The sequence below is a fragment of the Lithobates pipiens genome, unplaced genomic scaffold, assembly GCF_037356315.1.
Source record: "Lithobates pipiens isolate NorthernLeopardFrog02 unplaced genomic scaffold, aLitPip1_a1.2 Scaffold_8, whole genome shotgun sequence".
Lineage (NCBI taxonomy): Eukaryota > Metazoa > Chordata > Amphibia > Anura > Ranidae > Lithobates > Lithobates pipiens.
Window position 1 is genome coordinate 555,870,483 of NW_027507903.1, and position 19,229 is coordinate 555,889,711.

Here is a 19,229-nt window from a genome sequence, read left to right on the forward strand (position 1 = left end):
ATGCTCAGTGACTTCATTCTACAGAACAACAAGGATTACAACAATACTAAGCAAGTAAGGAGATATCTACAAGCAGTGTTCATTAGGGCTTTTTATGCTGATTTACATGGGACAAAGTTGTGGGGGAGGGTTTACAACCACTTTAAATTGCAATAGAACTTTGATGAGAAGGAATTCTTGGCTAATAAAGATCAATTCCAGCCAAAGCTTTTTCTTTAGTAGTTGAGACACATTGGGGCTGATGTACCAAAGGAATCCAGAATATTTAAACAAAACAATTGTGAATATTAAATTTGAAATAGCCAATCAAGTGAATAAAAAAAAAGAAAAAAGAAAAATCTTGTTTACTATAATATCCAATCATGTGCAAATTCTTTACACATAATTGATTAAATCAAGTGAAAATTCACACACTTTTCTTGTGAAGATTCTGAACTCATTTACTGTAGTAAACTGACCCAAACAGGAGAGCCAGAACACTTATCCTTATTACCATCTGTGACCCTAAGAGCCCTTAGACACATTGCGGGCTCCGTTGGAGACCACCCGCTCAGTGGGGAATCTGTCCATGGATTCCCCATCCCTCTGTTTTTAGTGGACAGGATCAGATCGGATGTCGGCGGGTGTCAATGGACACATCTATTGACACCTGCTGATCCATAAAAGGAGACTTTTGGTCCAATTGGGTCCGCCTGAAAAAACAGATTGGTCCGCCCCTGTGAAAGGGCCCTAAGGGTCCTGTGAAGACGAAAGAGATAAAACCCTAATCTTTCCCCTATCCAAATAAATAAAGATTACAGTTTTGGCTGCATTTTGAACTTTAAAATAAATCAGGACTCTCATCATACTTATAAATCAGAAAAACTGTTATATGCCACCAAAACAGCCCTGACCCATTGAGGCATGGATACCGCTAGACCTCTGAAGGAATGCTGTGGTATCTGCCCCCGACAACTTTCCTTCTTCCCATAGAGCATCCTGGTGCCATCTCTTCCCCAGATAAGTGACACACACACACACACACACACACACACACACACACACACACACAATGGAAAATAAACGTGATTGATCACATCAGACCATCTCCTTCCCATTACTCCATCATCCAGTTCTGATACTCATGTGCTCACTGTAGCTGTTTTTGGCTGTGGACACGGGTCAGCATGGGCATCCCAATTGGTCTGTGCCATCACAGTCCCATACACAACATACTGCAATGCACTGTGTTCTGACACATTTCTATCAGAACCAGCATTAACCAGCAATTGGAGCTAAAAGTAGCTCTTCTATTGGATCAGACTACACTGAGCAGACTTTGCTCCCCACATGTATCAATCAAGCCTTGGCCATCCATGACCCTGTAGCCAGTTTTCTGCTTTTCCTTCCTTGGGCCACTTTTGAGTCAGTCCTGGCCACTGCAGACTGGGAACATCCCTAAGAACTGCACTGACCCAGTTGTCTAGCCGTTTAATTTGGCCCTTGTCAAAGTTGCTCAAATCCTTACACTTATTTTATTTATTTTTTTAACCACAACAACCTCAGGGAAAACATGTTCACTTGCTGCCTGAGAGCCGGATCACACTGGGACAACTTGTCAGACAACTTAGCCGCCTGACAAATCGCGCCCCCGTTCTGTACTATGGAACCGTTCTAATAGGAGTAGAGGTCGACCGATATATCGGCCGATATTTGGCGTTTTTTAATTAATCGGCATCGGCCGATTGTGCTGTTAAAAAAGGCCGATGCGCGACTTGCAAATGACTTCAGTAATAGAAGTCAGTGCAAGTTGCCTGGAGACTTGAGTGAAGTGACTTGTCTCCTCTCTGGGCAGTCTGCCAAGAAAAGATCAAAAAGATACAATGTTTACACTTGAATGAATGAACTAAATTCTGTGTGTAGAGTTCTCAGTTTAACCATTTAAAGTGGAGGGCCACCCTGAAAACAAAAATTTTTTAAAAATTACAAAAAAATAAAAAAAAAATAAAAAAAAAAAAAATGAAAAAAAAAATTATTTTTTTTTTACTTACCAGAAATGCCTGTTGCTAGGCACATAATCCTAATCTTCCTCTTCCTCCTCCGCGGAGATCTGTCTTCTCTCTTCGTCGCGGCGTCTTCTGGGTAATGGGTCGCGCTGTGTTCTGGGAACTGTGTGTTCCAGAACACAGCGCGTCCCATTCAGAAAGCGCTGCGGGACTCGCGCATGCGCAGTAGGAAACGGGCAGTGAAGCCATAAGGCTCCACTGCCTGTTTCCCTTAGAGGGAATGGCGGCGCCGGGACCCGAGAGCCGAGGGACGGGTCGGCCTCGGGCGGCCGACATCGCGGGCGCCCTGGACAGGTAAGTGTGTTTATTAAGTCAGCAGCTGCAGTGTTTGCAGCTGCTGACTTTTTTTTTTTTTTTTAAACGGCCCTCCTCTTTAACCAGTTGCCGACCGCCGCACGCCGATGTACGTCGGTACAATGGCACGGGCAGGCATAAGGACATACATGTACGTCCCTTGCCTCCCGCGGGTCGGGGGCCCGATCGGGCCCCCGCCCGGTGCCTGCGGCGGTCGGTATTCGTTCGGGAGCGATCCCGGACGAGGGGACGGCCATTCATTCATGGCCACCCCCTCGCGATCGCTCCCGACGAATAGAAATCCCCGGTGACATCACTTCCTCTCCTGTAATGTAAACACAGGAGAGGAAGTGATGTATTCTCTCCTCCGTGTCGGTATTTTTCGTTCCGACACGGAGGAGAGCGGATCAGTAAGTTGCACCAACACTCACACACACAGTAGAACATGCCAGGCACACTCACACCCCCCCTTTACCCCCCGATCACCCCCCCAATTACCCCTGCCCCCCAGTCACAGTGACACCAATGTCATTTTTTTTTTTTTTTTTTTGCATTGGTGTCATTTGTGACTGTAATAACTGTTAGGGCAGTTAGAGTTAGCCCCCTTTAGTTCTAATGTGCCCCGCTAACCCCCCCCAATAAAGGTTTAACCCCGTGATCACCCCCCGTCGCCAGTGTCACTAAGGCTGGGTTCACATTGCAGCGGTTTATGAGAACGAATGTGATTCGCACCGCACTGCAGTGCAAATCACATCCGATCTCTGTGCCATTCGAGTTCAGCCATTCGCCGCACCCGCCGCACCCGCCACACCCGCCGCACCCGCCGCAAATTCGCACGGGACCCTTTTTTTGGCCCGCAGCAGAATCGGATCGCATGGGTGTTCACACCATGCGATCCGAGTTTGCAGATCGCACTGCGATATGCGAACTGATCTGGGGGTGTCAGTAACATTTCACTGACACTCCCAGCAGTTCGCATAGGGCAGTGTGAACTGCCGCCGGGAGGCATGCGATGCGGGAACCCGCCGCGGATTCGCGGCGTTTCCGCATCGCTCCAGTGTGAACCCAGCCTAATAAGCGATCATTTTTCTGATCGCCGTATTAGTGTCACAGGTGACGCTAGTTAGGCAGGTAGGTATTTAGGTTCGCCGCAGCTTTTTATAGCGCCAGGGACCCCCATATACTACCGCATAAAGCCCCCTGATTGCCCCCTAGTTAACCCTTTCACCAGTGATCACCATATAACTGTTACAGGTGACGCTGGTTGGTTAGTTATTTTTTTATAGTTTCAGGGCACCCGCCATTTATTACCTAATAAAGGTTTAACCCCCTGATCACCCGGCGGGTGTCATTTGTGACTAATAACTGTTAGGGCAGTTAGGGTTAGCCCCCTTTAGTTCTAAGGTACCCCCCTAACCCCCCAATAAAGGTTTAACCCCGTGATCACCCCCCGTCGCCAGTGTCACTAAGGCTGGGTTCACATTGCAGCGGTTTATGAGAACGGATGTGATTCGCACCGCACTGCAGTGCAAATCACATCCGATCTCTGTGCGATTCGAGTTCAGCCATTCGCCGCACCCGCCGCAAATTCGCACGGGACCCTTTTTTTGGCCCGCAGCAGAATCGGATCGCATGGGTGTTCACACCATGCGATCCGAGTTTGCAGATCGCACTGCAATATGCGAACTGATCTGGGGGTGTCAGTAACATTTCACTGACACTCCCAGCAGTTCGCATAGGGCAGTGTGAACTGCCGCCGGGAGGCATGCGATGCGGGAACCCGCCGCGCATTCGTGGCGTTCCCGCATCGCTCCAGTGTGAACCCAGCCTAATAAGCGATCGTTTTTCTGATCGCTGTATTAGTGTCACAGGTGACGCTAGTTAGGCAGGTAGGTATTTAGGTTCGCTGCAGCTTTTTATAGCGCCAGGGACCCCCATATACTACCGCATAAAGCCCCCTAATTGCCCCCTAGTTAACCCTTTCACCAGTGATCACCATATAACTGTTACAGGTGACGCTGGTTGGTTAGTTATTTTTTTATAGTTTCAGGGCACCCGCCATTTATTACCTAGTCTCACTAGTGTACCCCTAAATTTAGGGGTGTCTACTTTCCAAAATGGGGTCATTTGGGGGGGGTTTGTGCCATCTTGGCATTTTATGGCCTTCAAAACTGTAACGCCCTTAGAAAGCCTGAAGGCGGTGCTTGGTTTTCGGGGCCCCGTACGCGGCTAGGCTCCCAAAAAGTCCCACATATGTGGTATCCCCATACTCAGGAGAAGCAGCAGAATTTATTTTGGGGTGTCATTTCACATATGCCCATGGCATGCGTGAGCAATATATCATTTAGTGACAACTTTGTGAAAAAAAAAAAAAAAGTTTGTAATTTTCCCGCAACTTGTGGCAAAATATAAAATATTCCATGAACTCAACATGCCTCTCAGCAAATAGCTTGGGGTGTCTACTTTCTAAAATGGGGTCATTTGTGGGGGTTTTGTGCCATCTTGGCATTTTATGGCCTTCAAAACTGTAATAGGTAGTGAGAAGTGAACTCAAAAATTTACGCCCTTAGAAAGCCTGAAGGCGGTGCTTGGTTTTCGGGGCCCCGTACGCGGCTAGGCTCCCAAAAAGTCCCACATATGTGGTATCCCCATACTCAGGAGAAGCAGCAGAATTTATTTTGGGGTGTCATTTCACATACGCCCATAGCATGTGTGAGCAATATATCATTTAGTGACAACTTTGTGTAAAAAAAAAAAAAAATTTTTTGTCATTATTTTTTTTTACCAAAGACATGTGGCTGAATACATTTTGGCCTAAATGTATGACTAAAATTGAGTTTATTGGATTTTTCTAATAACAAAAAGTAGAAAATATCATTTTTTTTCAAAATTTGCGGTCTTTTTACGTTTATATCGCAAAAAATAAAAATCGCAGAGGCAATCAAATACCATCAAAAGAAAGCTCTATTTGTGGGAAGAAAAGGACGCAAATTTTGTTTGGGTACAACATTGCATGACCGCGCAATTACCAGTTAAAGCAGCGCAGTGCCAAAGTGTAAAAAGACCTCTGGTCATTTACCAGCAAAATGGTCCCGTCTGAAAGTGGTTAAAGACTAAATCTTTTTTGACACTTGATGCTTACAAATAAAAATCCTGTATTTTCTGCTAAAAATTCACTTAGAACCCCCAAAACTTATATATATTTTTTTAGCAGAGATTCTAGGGAATAAAATAGCGGTTGTTGCAATATTTTTATGTCATGGTATTTGCGCAGCGGTCTTTCAAACTCAATTTTTTGGGGAAAAAATACACAGATTTTAATAAAAACAAAAACAAAAAAAAAAAAAAACAGTAAAGTTAGCCCATTTTTTTTTCATCCAAAAGTTTTGATTGCCTGTTTTTGCATATATTTGAAATATATATATATATATATATATATATATATATATATATATATATATATATATATATATATATATATATATATATATATATTTCATTCTAAATTATACATACAAGTGAACTGTTTGGATGTTTGTTTTGTTTAATAAATGTAAGAAATTTTCACACTGGAGCGAGCAGGCGTTGACGGTAAAACGCTGCCAGTTTTAGCAGCGCTTTACCGTCATTTTAGCGGGGCACTTATAATCCAGCTAGCGGCCCAGGAAGGGGTTAAATGTGCCCGTGAAGCGCCGCTGCCAAATCACATTGCAGGTGCTTCGGCAGCGGTGCCCATTCATTTCAATGGGCAGGAGTGGTGGAGGAGCGGTATACACCACTCGAAAGATGCTGCTTGCAGGACTTTTTTTTTTAACATCCTGCCAGCGCATCGCTTCAGTGTGAAAGCACTCAGGGCTTCCACACAGACTGCAGGGGAGCCGTTTTGCAGGCACTTTACAGGCGCTATTTTAAAGCGCCTGAAAAACGCTACAGTGGGAAAGATGTCTAATTGTTAGATTTTATGAGATGAAGGGGAAAAAAAAAAAATAATCGGCCTAACATATCGGCCCAAAAAGAAAAAAAAAAAAAGATCGGCATCATATATCGGCCATCGGCTGTGGCGATTTCTAAATATCGGTATCGGCATCGGCCAGAGAAAAACCCATATCGGTCGACCTCTAAATAGGAGCGACTCAAATCGCTCCGACTTAGAAAAAGGTTCCTGTACTACTTTTGGGGCGACTTGCATTGACTTCTATACAGAAGTCGTTTTGCAAGTCGCCGCTGCTGTCATGTGCAGGTCACCTGAGGCAGTCGCGCTGCAAGTCGTGCTGCCTCAGTGTGAACCGGCTCTTATATATTCCACCAAATTTCAGATAAATCAATGTTATTCACGTTACCCGTCAGTGGTCATAGTGTTATGGCAGATTGGTATAACACACACACACCTGTTGTCATAATGAAAAAAGGTTTACTTTTAGCTCTACTTTAATTCACAAAAATGTTAACGCCATATGGCATGTAAGTATACATAAATATTCTAAAGTTAAAACTTTATGATATTAGAAAAGTTTCCAATTGCCATATAAATACAATACAAAGGGTGCGTCACACCAGCAGAACTCAAAAATGCCTGGCAATACAGTTCCTTGAAAAAGTATTCATACCCCTTGAAACTTTCCACATTTTGACATGTTACAAACACAAATATAAATGTATTTTATTGGGATTTTATGTGATAGACCAACACAAAGTGGCACATTATTGTGAAGTGGAAGGAAAATGATAAATGGTTTTCAACATTTTTTTTTTTTACAAATAAATACGTGAAAAGTGTGGCGAGCGTTTATTTAGCCTCTACTGAGTCATTACTTTGTAGAACCCCCTTTCACCGCAATTACAGGTGCAAGTCTTTTTTGGGGATGTCTCTACAGCTTTGCACAGTGGAAGGTGGAAGCAGGTGCAAGTGGAAGGAAAATTATAAATGGCTTTCAATTTTTTTTACAAATAAATATTTGAAAAGTGTGGTGTGTGTAGCAATGACCCCCGAAGGAGCTGCTGGTTTTATTGGGCTTACCATTACCTCCTTGTTTGCTTCTCCATCTAGGGGTACCCGTGGTAGATGGCCCAAAGAAGGTGGAAACTGACACTGAATCTTCTTTTGGGTTATTTATTTGTAACAGAATCAATAAAGGGTAGAGGGTTAGGAGTAAGTTTAAGTACTTTAGACTGCCAAAAATAACAGAACGAAAGTCCTTATAGAAAATCCAGAGAATAAAGACTGTTTCACAGCTGGATTTAACAACCCCCCGATCGACCGCCTCCCACTAGGCCTAGCAGCTGGTAGGGTGTTCAAAGAAGTCTCTGCCACAGACTTGTGATGTACGCTTGAGCGTTACTGAGGGGTGTAGATAAATTTAAAGAGCTAACAAATGGTACCAGGTTCTCTCAGCCAATCCGGCGATACCATGTGTTTTGATCCAGGTTGCGTCCTTCAACTAAGCCTCTAGGCTCTTTCAGAGATGCCAGCCTTGCGCACGGCCTTCTCCTGAAGAGTCCTCCCCTGGGGTTCCTCAGTTGCTGGTCCCCTCCCTTCAGATGAGATGGTTCAAGACCATCCTTGAATCAATAGGTCCCAAAATCCAGTCAGGCCTGCCCCTGCAGTTGTGTCACCTCGGGCCAGCCGGCCCCGAGACTCGGGATGCATGGTTCCGCACCCCAGGCCAGGAGGGCCATGGGGCTGGGTCAGGAGGACCACCAGAACTGAACAGACAAAAAATAAAGCACCCAACCTCACGTGGCTTCGGTACCTTAAATATCACCCCCCAGAATGCACAGAAGGAGAACACTGGGCTGGTTCCGAGAGAACAGTGGCATTCAATACACCTAGCTAGACTGCGTTTCCAATCCTGCCGGCGGCGACAGCGATACCTGCGGCCAAGGAGAACCCAGTGCAACCCAACTAGACTGGTACTGAAACCAGAAATTTAGAGAAATAGCCCCCCCAAAAAATAAAAAATAAAAAATAGCGCCTGCTCGTCAGGAACCAGCACTACACGTGCATTTGTATTCAGCTCACTTTACTCTAATACCCCTAAATAAGATCTAATGGAACTAATTGCCTTCAGAAGTCACCTAATTAGTATATAGAGTCTACCTATGTGCAATTTAAAAAGGGGGTGTACAGGTTTTATTTTTTTAAATAACAAACATGTTATACTTATCTCCTCTGTGCAAGGATTTTGCACAGAGCGGCCTCAATCCTCCTCTTCTGGGGTCCCCCAGCAGCGCTCCTGGCTCCTCCTCCACACCAAGTGCCCACACAGAAAGCCGCTTTCCCGTGTCCTGCTGCTGCGTCTATTGACACAGACATCAGGACTCGGCCCCACCCCCTGGCTCTCATGTCACTGGATTTGATTGACTGCAGCAGGAGCCAATGGATCTTAGAAGAAAACCTGTTAGAGTCTGCAAAAGACTTGAGACTGAGGTGGAGGTTCACCATCCAGCAGGACAACAACCCTAAATATACAGCCAGAGTTACAATGGAATGGTTTAGATCAAAGCATATTCATGCGTTAGAATGGCCAAGTCAAAGTCCAGACCTAAATCCAAGTGAGAATCTGTGGCAAGACTTGAAAATTGCTGTTCACAGACGTTCTCCATCCAATCTGACAGAGCTATTATGGGCAAAATTTCACTGTCTAGATGTGCAAATCTGGTAGAGACATCCCCAAAAAGACTTGCAGCTGTAATTGTAGAGAAAGGGGGTTCTACAAAGTATTGACAGTATTTGTAGCTGCTGACTTTTCAATTTGTTTTTCCGGGCAAAGTTCTTTAAGAGAGTAGTTGAAGGAGGGGTGCTAATATCCTGCAACATCACTTTTTTAAAAGTAGCATACCACTTAGTATCCATCCACATGGGGCAGGGTCTGCTTGCTCAGAGTTGAATCTGTCCACTGATCCCCGCTGAGCATACCGAAGACTGTTGTGTGTCTGCTCTGCTTATGCAGTGCGGACACAGACACAGCCCACTTCCCTCTATGGGTGGCTGGATGTAAACTGACCGCCTGTCCATTTATACCAGACTGCTATAAGATCCGCTAGATGGATGGGGAACGAATCACCATCCGTCTGTTTTTAGCGGGTCAGATTGGATTGGATGTCAGCAGGTATAAACAGACACATGTACGTTTACATCCGCCGCTCCATGGAGAATAACAGAGGGTCCAATTGGGTCTGCCTAAAAAAACTGACAGGTCAACCTGCGTGGAAGGGGCCTTAGAAGCACACAAGTAGTAAGGCATGTTTTACTGAAATATCACTCAATACAAATGTGAAACCCCAAAACTCTGCTGACATCAATCTCATCAGCAATATACTGGTATGTAGTATATAGAGGTGGCAGCATAGATTTGAAAGTATAAGTTCACTTCTTGTTACATGATACACCTATATTCAGGGTGTAACATGTTACAAACGGACGCCCCCCACACCCCCTCGCTTCCAGATCCGACGGCTAGCAGGGATCTTCTCCCCCCCTGCTAGCTGTCACAATTAAAAAAAATAAATAAATAAAAAGTTGCCAAGTGGGGCTACGGGCAAGCCGATACACTGACCGATCTGCAGGAGACTTGCATGGCACCAGCAAACTGCTGATTGCTGGTGCAATGCTTTCCAGGCTCCTGCAACAAAAAAAATAATGCACATTTTTTTTATTTTTTAAAGTGAACTGATCCTTTAACTATTCCCAGTTCGATTTAACAAAACAAAAACAAAAAACACATTCTTAATTACTTCCTTTCACCTGAGAGCTGGAACAAGCTAGGACTAGTTTAATTTTATCTTTCCTAGCATGTTACACCCATGTTCAGGGTGTAACATGTTACGAGTGGTCCGGCACCCGCACCCCCCAACTCAGATAGCTAGAAAAGATCTTCTAGCTAAACTGTCCAAAACACTTCTGTGAATGGAAAACTACAAGTCCCAACAGCCTTTGCAGCTGTCTGCTTGTAACTTTCAATGAACTACCATGGTAGTGTGGAGCGCTGTGGTAGTTGATTGAGTCTTCCTGTCAGATTGTATCTGCTTGCCGGTATGATGTTCTGGCACACAGACACACCGACCAGTCTGCAGCAGACTTGCATGGCACCAGCAATCAGCTTTGGAGGCTCCAGAAACAAAATGGAAAAAAAAAAAAAAAAACACACTTTTTTTTAACCTAAAAAAAATAAATAAAAAGAATTTATTAAATTTATTATTTTTTGTGAAAAGGTGAACTTATCCTTTAAGTCAGCCATACATGGATCAAAATTCATACGTTTCAGCAGGGACCAGCCGAAACTTCAATCCATGTAATGGCAGGCTGGTTGCACAGAAGTGAAGTCGATTGATCTTGCAACCTACATTACATAGGTGATTGACTGTGCGGATTGTTTTTCTATTTAATCAATGTCACTAGAATAGAACTATGGTGGGCAGGTGGAGGCCTGTTTGTTGTGTCTATGTGTTATCGCTTAACCTGCCAGGAAACCAAGCCCGTCTTTATATAAGCACAAAGAGACTATTCAGTTGCTATTGGTTGCTACACCAAAGGGGCCGGCAGACCCCTGCCAGCAAATGGCAAATCCTTAATTGTTAAGCCTTATTCAGAGTGGGGCCTAACCATGTGCCAGCTGTGCCAGGAATCAAGCATTGTGCAGTAGAGGAAGCAGAGATGACTCATAAGTGATGTGTTGGAAGAATATGGAGACTGCAAATATTGATTCCAAATATCTTTTCATTTGTTTAAAGTCAATCATCTGGGCATCCCATGTTTCCTTTCCCCATCCAAGTTAAATCGGCACAATAAAACAAAAACAAGCTGATGGACTGTTCATTGTTCAGGGAAGAGTGACTGGAAGTGAATGCCAGGCTGAGCAGGGTGACAGGTGGAACTACTACACTCAGCGACCCCATGGGAGCACCACTACACTGGTCTCCCACAGTACACAGAACATGAAATGCAATTATTTTAGTAAATATAAACCGCTGAATACCTTTTTCTCATCAGCAGTACATAGCAGTTGTATGGCTTTCATCAGTGTCCGGTTAAAGCTTGTAGGAGGAGTTTTCATTCTACTCTGACTGTCCTTTGAGGCTGCAGGACCCCTGACCCTCTAGAGGTCTGGGCAGTGCTGATTGGCCCTATGCTAATCACATGCACCCACCCAAGGAGCAGGAAAAAAAAACCCTCTAGCAATACACACCAAACTGAGCATGTGTAGAGTGCCCCCAAGGCTCTGTACTATGAGGAGATGGTTTGGGGGAAGGTGGAAGAATGGCAGGATCAGAGAAGACAGGATCAAAACAGCATAGGATGCATTAAGGTGAAAAAACACATAGGTTTACAACCCCTTTAATATTATTAGGAATATATACTCAAATACATTGTTTTTTTTTTAATTAGCATTTGTCAGTTTCCGTAAACCACATCCATCATTGTTGCACATTACAGCCTAATGTAATAACCAGAATACTCAAAAAAACGAGCCCTCTAGGCTGATGACACGTAGCTCATTCACACCAGTCCGTACAATAAAACATCCGAGTGCTGGTGTAGCTTGTGTCGGATGGAGCACTGCATTGATAAAACACCTTTCACTGGTTATTGTTTTACGTTTATTGAAGCGTTACACATTGACACTGCATTTTAATTGTGAGTTATGAAATACTGTGGACGTTGCGGTAAGTTGTGTCCTTGTGCTGCTCAATGGATATGGTAGAAACAACCCCATAAACTGCAGGTGCTAATAGTTGTACAGAGTCGTGAACGCGCGCTGTATTTCACATGATCGCCCTCTATAAAGTCAGGTGATGCTAATGACCGCTTGTCATATGGGGGTCATAAAATAACATGCAATAAAATAACTAAAATAAAGCACATGACACGCCAGGCTGAGTACATATTGATAAGGAGAAGCAGGATACAGTGAGATGTACAGCAAACAAATCACCTATATGAAACATCATAGCACAAAAGGCGCTTGTATGATGGGTGACATTTCTCCAGTTCATTAGCACAGTGATGGCAACTCATTTCTGATTGGCTACTGAACGTTATAGAACGGCATTGATAAAGGCACCATATTAAAACAAAAATCTAGATCGGATCAATCGAAGCAATATAATCATTTTGGTAGGCAAGGCCTTGAGTTCATTTACTAAGGGCTCTTGATCAAGTACACAAAAAAATACCTTGTTTTTAGATTTTTATATGAAAAATAAGTAAATAAAAGGATGGCACTAATTCAACATCTCATAAATCAATGCGAAGAAAAGTCCACAAAACCTTGTAGAAAGTGTTCAATATTGTGAAATAAGTGAAAATGAAAAGTCTGTGCTTCACCAACACTCGTGTAAGAGAGAAAACTCACCAAACAGCAATTTGCTAAATCAACAATTCATAGCTATCATTTATGTGAACAGGCAAACAACATCAGAGAGGGATGGTGCGGGGCTTGTCTGATAGCAGCTGCTAGATCCTGCAATTCTTATGCAGGCAGACGCTCAAAAGAAGCAGAGTAGAATGACATCACAATATAGCCTGTACAAATACGCCAATAATATAGCCTGTACAAATACGCCAATAATATAGCCTGTACAAATACGCCAATAATATAGCCTGTACAAATACGCCAATAATATAGCCTGTACAAATACGCCAATAATATAGCCTGTACAAATACGCCAATAATATAGCCTGTACAAATACGCCAATAATATAGCCTGTACAAATACGCCAATAATATAGCCTGTACAAATACGCCAATAATATAGCCTGAAGTTTGCACTTACATCCGTTGGTGATATAGGCTAGCACTGGCATGTACAGCTCACTAGTAGGCTAAAACACGCCGTTACCCCTACTCTGGGCACGCGTTCCACCACTTAAGAGACAGAAACCAGATAAACCCAAAGTGACATCAGTGCGAAAGCGGCTGCGTGCTTTTTCGCACTGTCACCTCTGGATTAAGATACTTAGATGATGATTGGCTCTGCCTTCAACAGAAAATGCCAACAACAAAGTGATTAAAAAGCCCTCCCCTCCTCATTTGTCGTAAGTAAAGAACCTCCACCAATGTGCAAGAGGGACATTTTTAGGTAAAGATGTAACAAATTTCAAACACCATCACTTATTGAGTATCCAATCACTAAGAGCTTTAGCTGTCATGAATGGCCTTCCATTCATGAACAGCTTGCTTTTGTTTGCGGTTGGCTAAGCTATTCATATGTTACAGGTAAGCCATGTGATTGTTGTGAGCCAATCACAGAAGTAAGCAAGTTGTTCATGAACGGAAAGCCATTCATGACAGGTTGTTTACATTGTCATCAGGTGATCACTATGACCAATCGTAGCGATCAGATCATACCCAGTAACAGTGATCCACTGTGTCTGGTGGGCACAGCGATCACAGGAGGGGCACTCAGCGCGCTCTGAAACCGCAGCAGGTGCAATCAAGTGTATATAGATAAATAATAATATTAATAAAGGATTTTTCTTTCTGCGCTGTAGTGTGATCTCTAAAGCAAGTGGCAGCTTTCACATACAAGCAGTATACTTCGCTCAAATAAACATATATAAAAGAAAATCTGCAGCGCCAGTATTTTCAGTGAATGATAGTGTAAAATATGAAAAAAGTAAAAAGCTAAGCTAAGTATAAAACTCACCAGGAGCCGCAAAGATGCTCTGATAGTGTAGTATTTAATATGAAACTATGTATTGTTAAAAACAAAAATAAAACAACAAACTTCTTACACAAAAAGCCACAGCCCACCCAGAATCGGACAGCGGCATGACGTCAGCACTAGCTGCTCCTCCCCAACAAGTTCGTCCAAGATGATAAGGCGTTATCTTAGAGGTTAAAGTGGATGTAAACCCAATTCATGAAATTTAAGCTGGGCACATCTATCAGAAGTGTATTTGTATCTCTATTCAATGCACTAAGTCCCACAGCTGTCCCCTGCTCAGTTCTGTTATGAGCCTGATAACTTTTGTCAAGCTCTCCGACACAGGAGCCTGAAGCGTGTTGGGGGAGGTTGCTATAAATAGATTAGCACATAGCTAAACTATTCACAGGCTACCCCTGCATGTGTGGGAAGGGGGTGTGTGCCTTTCCCCCCAATCAGCTGTCTCATAGTGTATACCAATAATACACTCCTACAGACAAATCGGGAAGAGAAAATTTTAACAGGACGTGCACTTTCTAAACAGTATATAAAAAGGTGAAGACAACAGATATATGGAAAACCTATGTAGGGAGAGTTGTTTCATCTGAGGCTATTCACTTCACTGGGTATATATGAGGGTTTACATCCAATTTTAGTTAATGCCCTATTGGACGAAACCCATCTGGAAGGAGCTGCTAGAGCTGACGTCAAGCTACTGTCCAATTCCGGATTGGCTTTTTTATGTAAGAACTTTGTTGTTTTATATATGTTTTTAATGATACATGGATTCATATTAAATACTACCCTATCAGACCATCTTTTTGGATCCTGGTGAGCTTTAGTGACTCTAGCCTAATCCCACGAGGAGTATTTCTGATGTGGCTATCGGGTGGGATTTATATACTTGCTGTGGATGTTTGTCATAAAGACACAGGTGTGCATGCTGTTGTAATGGCAGCCATCCCATCTGGTGAGTGTTGATTTCATGGGGAAGTGGCGGCTGACCTCTGAATACTCTCTTAGAAGGATGTTCAATTTCCACATGTGAAGGTATTGGATCTTTTCTTCCAGATTTCCTGCACAAGACTTTATCTTTGAAATTTGGATTATTTTTTTGGGATAATAGCTACATTATTGATGAACACTTGCACAAGTTGCCTTTAGATTTCACACTATCGGTCACTGTAAATACTGGCGCTGCACATATATATATATATATATATATATATATATATATATATATATATACACACACACACACACACACACACACACACACACACACACACACACACAGGAAGTGGTTAATCTCTTTCTGGTTTGCATTTCCTGTTGAGGGCAAAGCCAATCACCTCTCAAGTAGCTGTCCTGGAAGAAGATTCCACTTATGCAGAGCAGACACAGACACTCTCCTCTATGGGTGGTCAGATGTAGACAAACCACCTGTCTGTTTACACCCATCATCAGATCTGATCCTCTAGATCAGTGGTTCACAACTCCTGTCCTCATGACTAGGGTTGAGCTCAGGCGTGTTCGCATGGTCCACGTGCAGAACCCGCCAGGAAGTCAGCGCAGTGCTGCGCTAATCACAGGCAACGAGACATTGGCCGATCTCTGTAGCTGCATATCGGGGCAATGTCTCACCTGTGATGTATTTCAGTTATCTTGCAAACCTGGTCTGTCAGAGGATCCTGAGGACAGGAGTTGAACATCACTGCCCTAGATGGATGGAGAACGGATCCCCCATCTCTCTGTTTTTAGTGGAAAGGATCAGATGTTGGTGGGTGTCAACCTATGGTGACCAACCTGTGTAAGAAGGATGTATAAAATGACCTATTTCCAGGTTGATTGGCTCCAGTCACATGATCCATCCTGTAGGTCAGCCAGTGGTGGCTGCTGGGGATGGATGGGTCACGTCACCATTCAAGGCATTACCAGTCATTGCCTGACCACTCTCTCCTCTCCCCTGCAGCTGACAAACACAGGGGCGATCACATGACCAGACCCAAGCGGGCTGAAAATAGGTAAGTATACATCTTTTACAGGTTAGTCAGTATAGGTTTTAGGAAGAGAGAGGGGACATTTTTTAAGATTAGAAAGGGCTGAAATTCTAAAGCAGAACTAAACTCTCAAATCAAAACCTGCGAGCAATCAGGGTCTTTATTATAGAAAAGACATGCAATGTCTCTTCTACAGTAAAATAAAACGTATCTGCCTGCTCACACTTTCACTTGATAACAGTAAACAGGACCACTAGAGAGGGTCACAGACAGCAATGAAACCTCTCAGGGGTCCTGATCCCTCTCCACTCTATCCAAAATAAAAAATAAAAGTTTGTCTTTAGTTATATACTTTAACCACTTGGCTACTGGGTACTTTTACCCCCTTCCTGTCCAGGCCAGTTTTCAGCTTTCTACGCTGTCACACTTTGAATGACAAATGAGCGGTCATACATTGCTGTACCCAAAGTACATTTTTATCATTTTTTTTAACACATAGAGCTTTCTTTTGGTGGGATTTAATCACCACTGGGATTTTTATTTTTTGCTTAACAAATGAAAAAAAGACCAAAAAGTTTGAAAAAAAAAAAAAAGAAACTTTTTGATAGTGTCTGTTAAAAATTTTTCTAAACAAGTGTTTTTCTCCTTCACCGATGAGGTTGCCCTGATGGGTACCGTTATCAGTGTAGATTTGCCACCTATCGGCTCTCACAGCTGAGAGCGCGTGGGGAGAGAAATGCCGATAACTGGCAAATCCTGTTTACACTGTGATTGGACACACCTGGACACATGGTAAAGAGCCACTATGATTGGCTCCTTGCCCCGATCTGTGATCCGACACAGCAATCACAGATCCGTGCCAATGTGTGCCGCAGGGGACATGTGGGAAGCCTGATCACAGGAGGATATCCATAGATGCCCTCTCGGCAATGTGAGCCCGCGCTGTAACCATCTTTTGGCTATAGCGCGGGCAGGAGGTGGTTAAAAAGTTTATTTCACTTTTACAGAAAAAATGAAAAGATGAACACTCTTCACCCTTCCCACCCCCTTGTCCATGCTGTACTTACATCTGGGGTTGCCAAGCTGTCAGCACCCCTGCAGCCAGGATTTGACATCCTTGTTCTTCCATTTGCAGCTCTTCCGGGGCAGACCAGATCTATTCTCATTGGTCAGCGCCATCACAGTGAATCGCTCTAGTCCGTCCTGGAAGTGCTGCTCAGAGAAGAGCAGGGATTTGAAATCCCTCAACCGCTGGACCAGTTGTAGGGGTACTGACAGTTTGGCAACCCTGAAAGTTAGTAGTGGGGACTGGGGGGTTGGGTAGGTGTACGGAGATAGTTGTCCTTTACATCTTTTCCATACAGTTGAACGAACCCTTTAAAGCGTTAGTAACCCGCATCAATAAAGAAAAAAAATATTTAGGCAACGGGCAGTTTAAGTCATAAAGTGTTAGTATGCATCACATACTAGCACATTACAACAGACTTACCTGTAGACGAACCCTCGGACTTGACCCACGGGGATGTGCTCTCTCTCTCTGGCCGGGGTTCTTGGCTCTTGATTGGATAGATTGATAGCAGTGCAGCCATTGGCTCCCGCTGCTGTCAATCAAAACCAATGACACGGGCGCCGGGGCTGAGTCCTGCATCTATGGACGCCGAATGCTGGACTCAGGAGCGCGCCCGCAAGGTAACCCCCTGGGAGAGCGCTTCTCCTAGGGGGTTATCTGATGTGGGGAGGAGCAACCAGCGCCGCCGTGGGACCCCAGAAGACGAGGTTCGGGGCCACCCTGTGCAAAACAAGCTGCACAGTGGAGGCAAGAATGACGTGTTTGTTATTTAAAGAAAAAAAAAAAAAGAAAAAAAAACCTTTAGTGCCACTTTAAGCCTGGACAATAAAATGTGGAAGCCAATTGGTTATTATGCAGAGCTGCATCAGTTTTAGTAAATTTCCCACCCATGCTACATGCTCTTATGCGGCGCACCTGTACGGTGTAAACACAGCACATAGAGAACCATTGTATTCTGTGCGTTGTGCCTGCATCCATCTATGCAGACCTGGTGTGAGCGAGCCCTCAGTAAATCAATATATGACAGACATAGGAAAAGTAAAATGTAAATAGAAGATCTCACTTACCTCCAGCACACAAGCAGGTGAGGATGAGCAGCAGGGAGGCACTGTAGAGGAGGGCAGACATGGTGCCAGCTGGAGGGGGGTGATCCTGACCGGTGTCTATATACAGAGAGCAGTCCTAGTCCCCGGTGTGATGAGGAGATCCCAGGATCCTCTTCTCATAGTATACTGCTCATCTTGATCCCTACTCTTCTAGCACAGCCTGGTCATGACAACAATGACACCAGAAGCCAAACTGGGGGGACAATGAGAAGTGAGGGAGCCCAGAAGTTCCCAGCAGAATGCAGCACTCCCAGCTTGTTGGTGTTCAGTCCTTGCTCCCCCCTCCCTGCGAGCAGCAGCCTGATGATGATGAGGATGATCCCGCCTCTGCTCTTCCATAGAAGTGCACACACTGCACTCTGCCCAGCTGATCACTCCCTGACCTCAGCGCTACACACCGCGCCTGCGCACACCGGCCACTACGCTCCCCGGCCCCGCCGCTCATTGGACAGGCACGCCTGGCAACAGCGACATCTTGTGTTCAAAAAGCGAACTGCAGTTCATTCAAGTATTACTGGACTACTAGGGCAACTCTTCTTAGAAAGTGCAGATCAGATTACATGACAGTTTGTACAGTTGCAGGCCTCTTGAGCACCCCATCTGTCCTGAACACCAGCAGTGTCAAAAACGAGCCTAAAGCATCGTACACGCAATCAGATTTTCCCCAGACAAAAACCTCGGACTGTTGTCCAAAGGTGTGTACCTGCATTTTGTCTTGCATACAAACTGCAAGGAATTGTTGGGCAACAAACATGAATGTTGTGACGTACTACGTGCTTTTTCAGCTCTTTAGCGCCACCCTTTGGGCTCCTTCTGCTAATTTCGAGTTAGTAGAAGTTTGGTGTTGATTCACGCTTTCATTTCGCCCTTTTCAGTTCATTTCTGAACGGCAACCAGACATGTTGCGGAATCGGAGGAAATAACGTGTTATTTATTATTGGCCTTGGAGTTATTGCTTTGACCCAAGTCCAGTCCAGGAACAGGACGAGGAGGTTTTCTTGGACCAAAAATTGGTTGCTTTATTAACCACTTAAGCCCCGGAGCATTTGGCTGGCGAAAGACCAGAGCA

General features: G+C 44.2%; 1 protein-coding gene across 1 annotated transcript in view; it reads right to left on the reverse strand.

Annotated features, from left to right (window-relative positions):
- Nucleotides 1-18,545, reverse strand: part of ADAM9 (ADAM metallopeptidase domain 9) — a 171,467-nt gene extending 152,922 nt beyond the window's left edge. The window contains exon 1 of the mRNA XM_077469959.1: nucleotides 18,122-18,545. Within this exon, the coding sequence (XP_077326085.1) occupies nucleotides 18,122-18,182 (61 nt within the window). The 5' untranslated portion in view covers nucleotides 18,183-18,545. The remainder of the gene's footprint in view (nucleotides 1-18,121) is intronic.
- Between the last annotated feature and the right edge of the window lie 684 nt (nucleotides 18,546-19,229).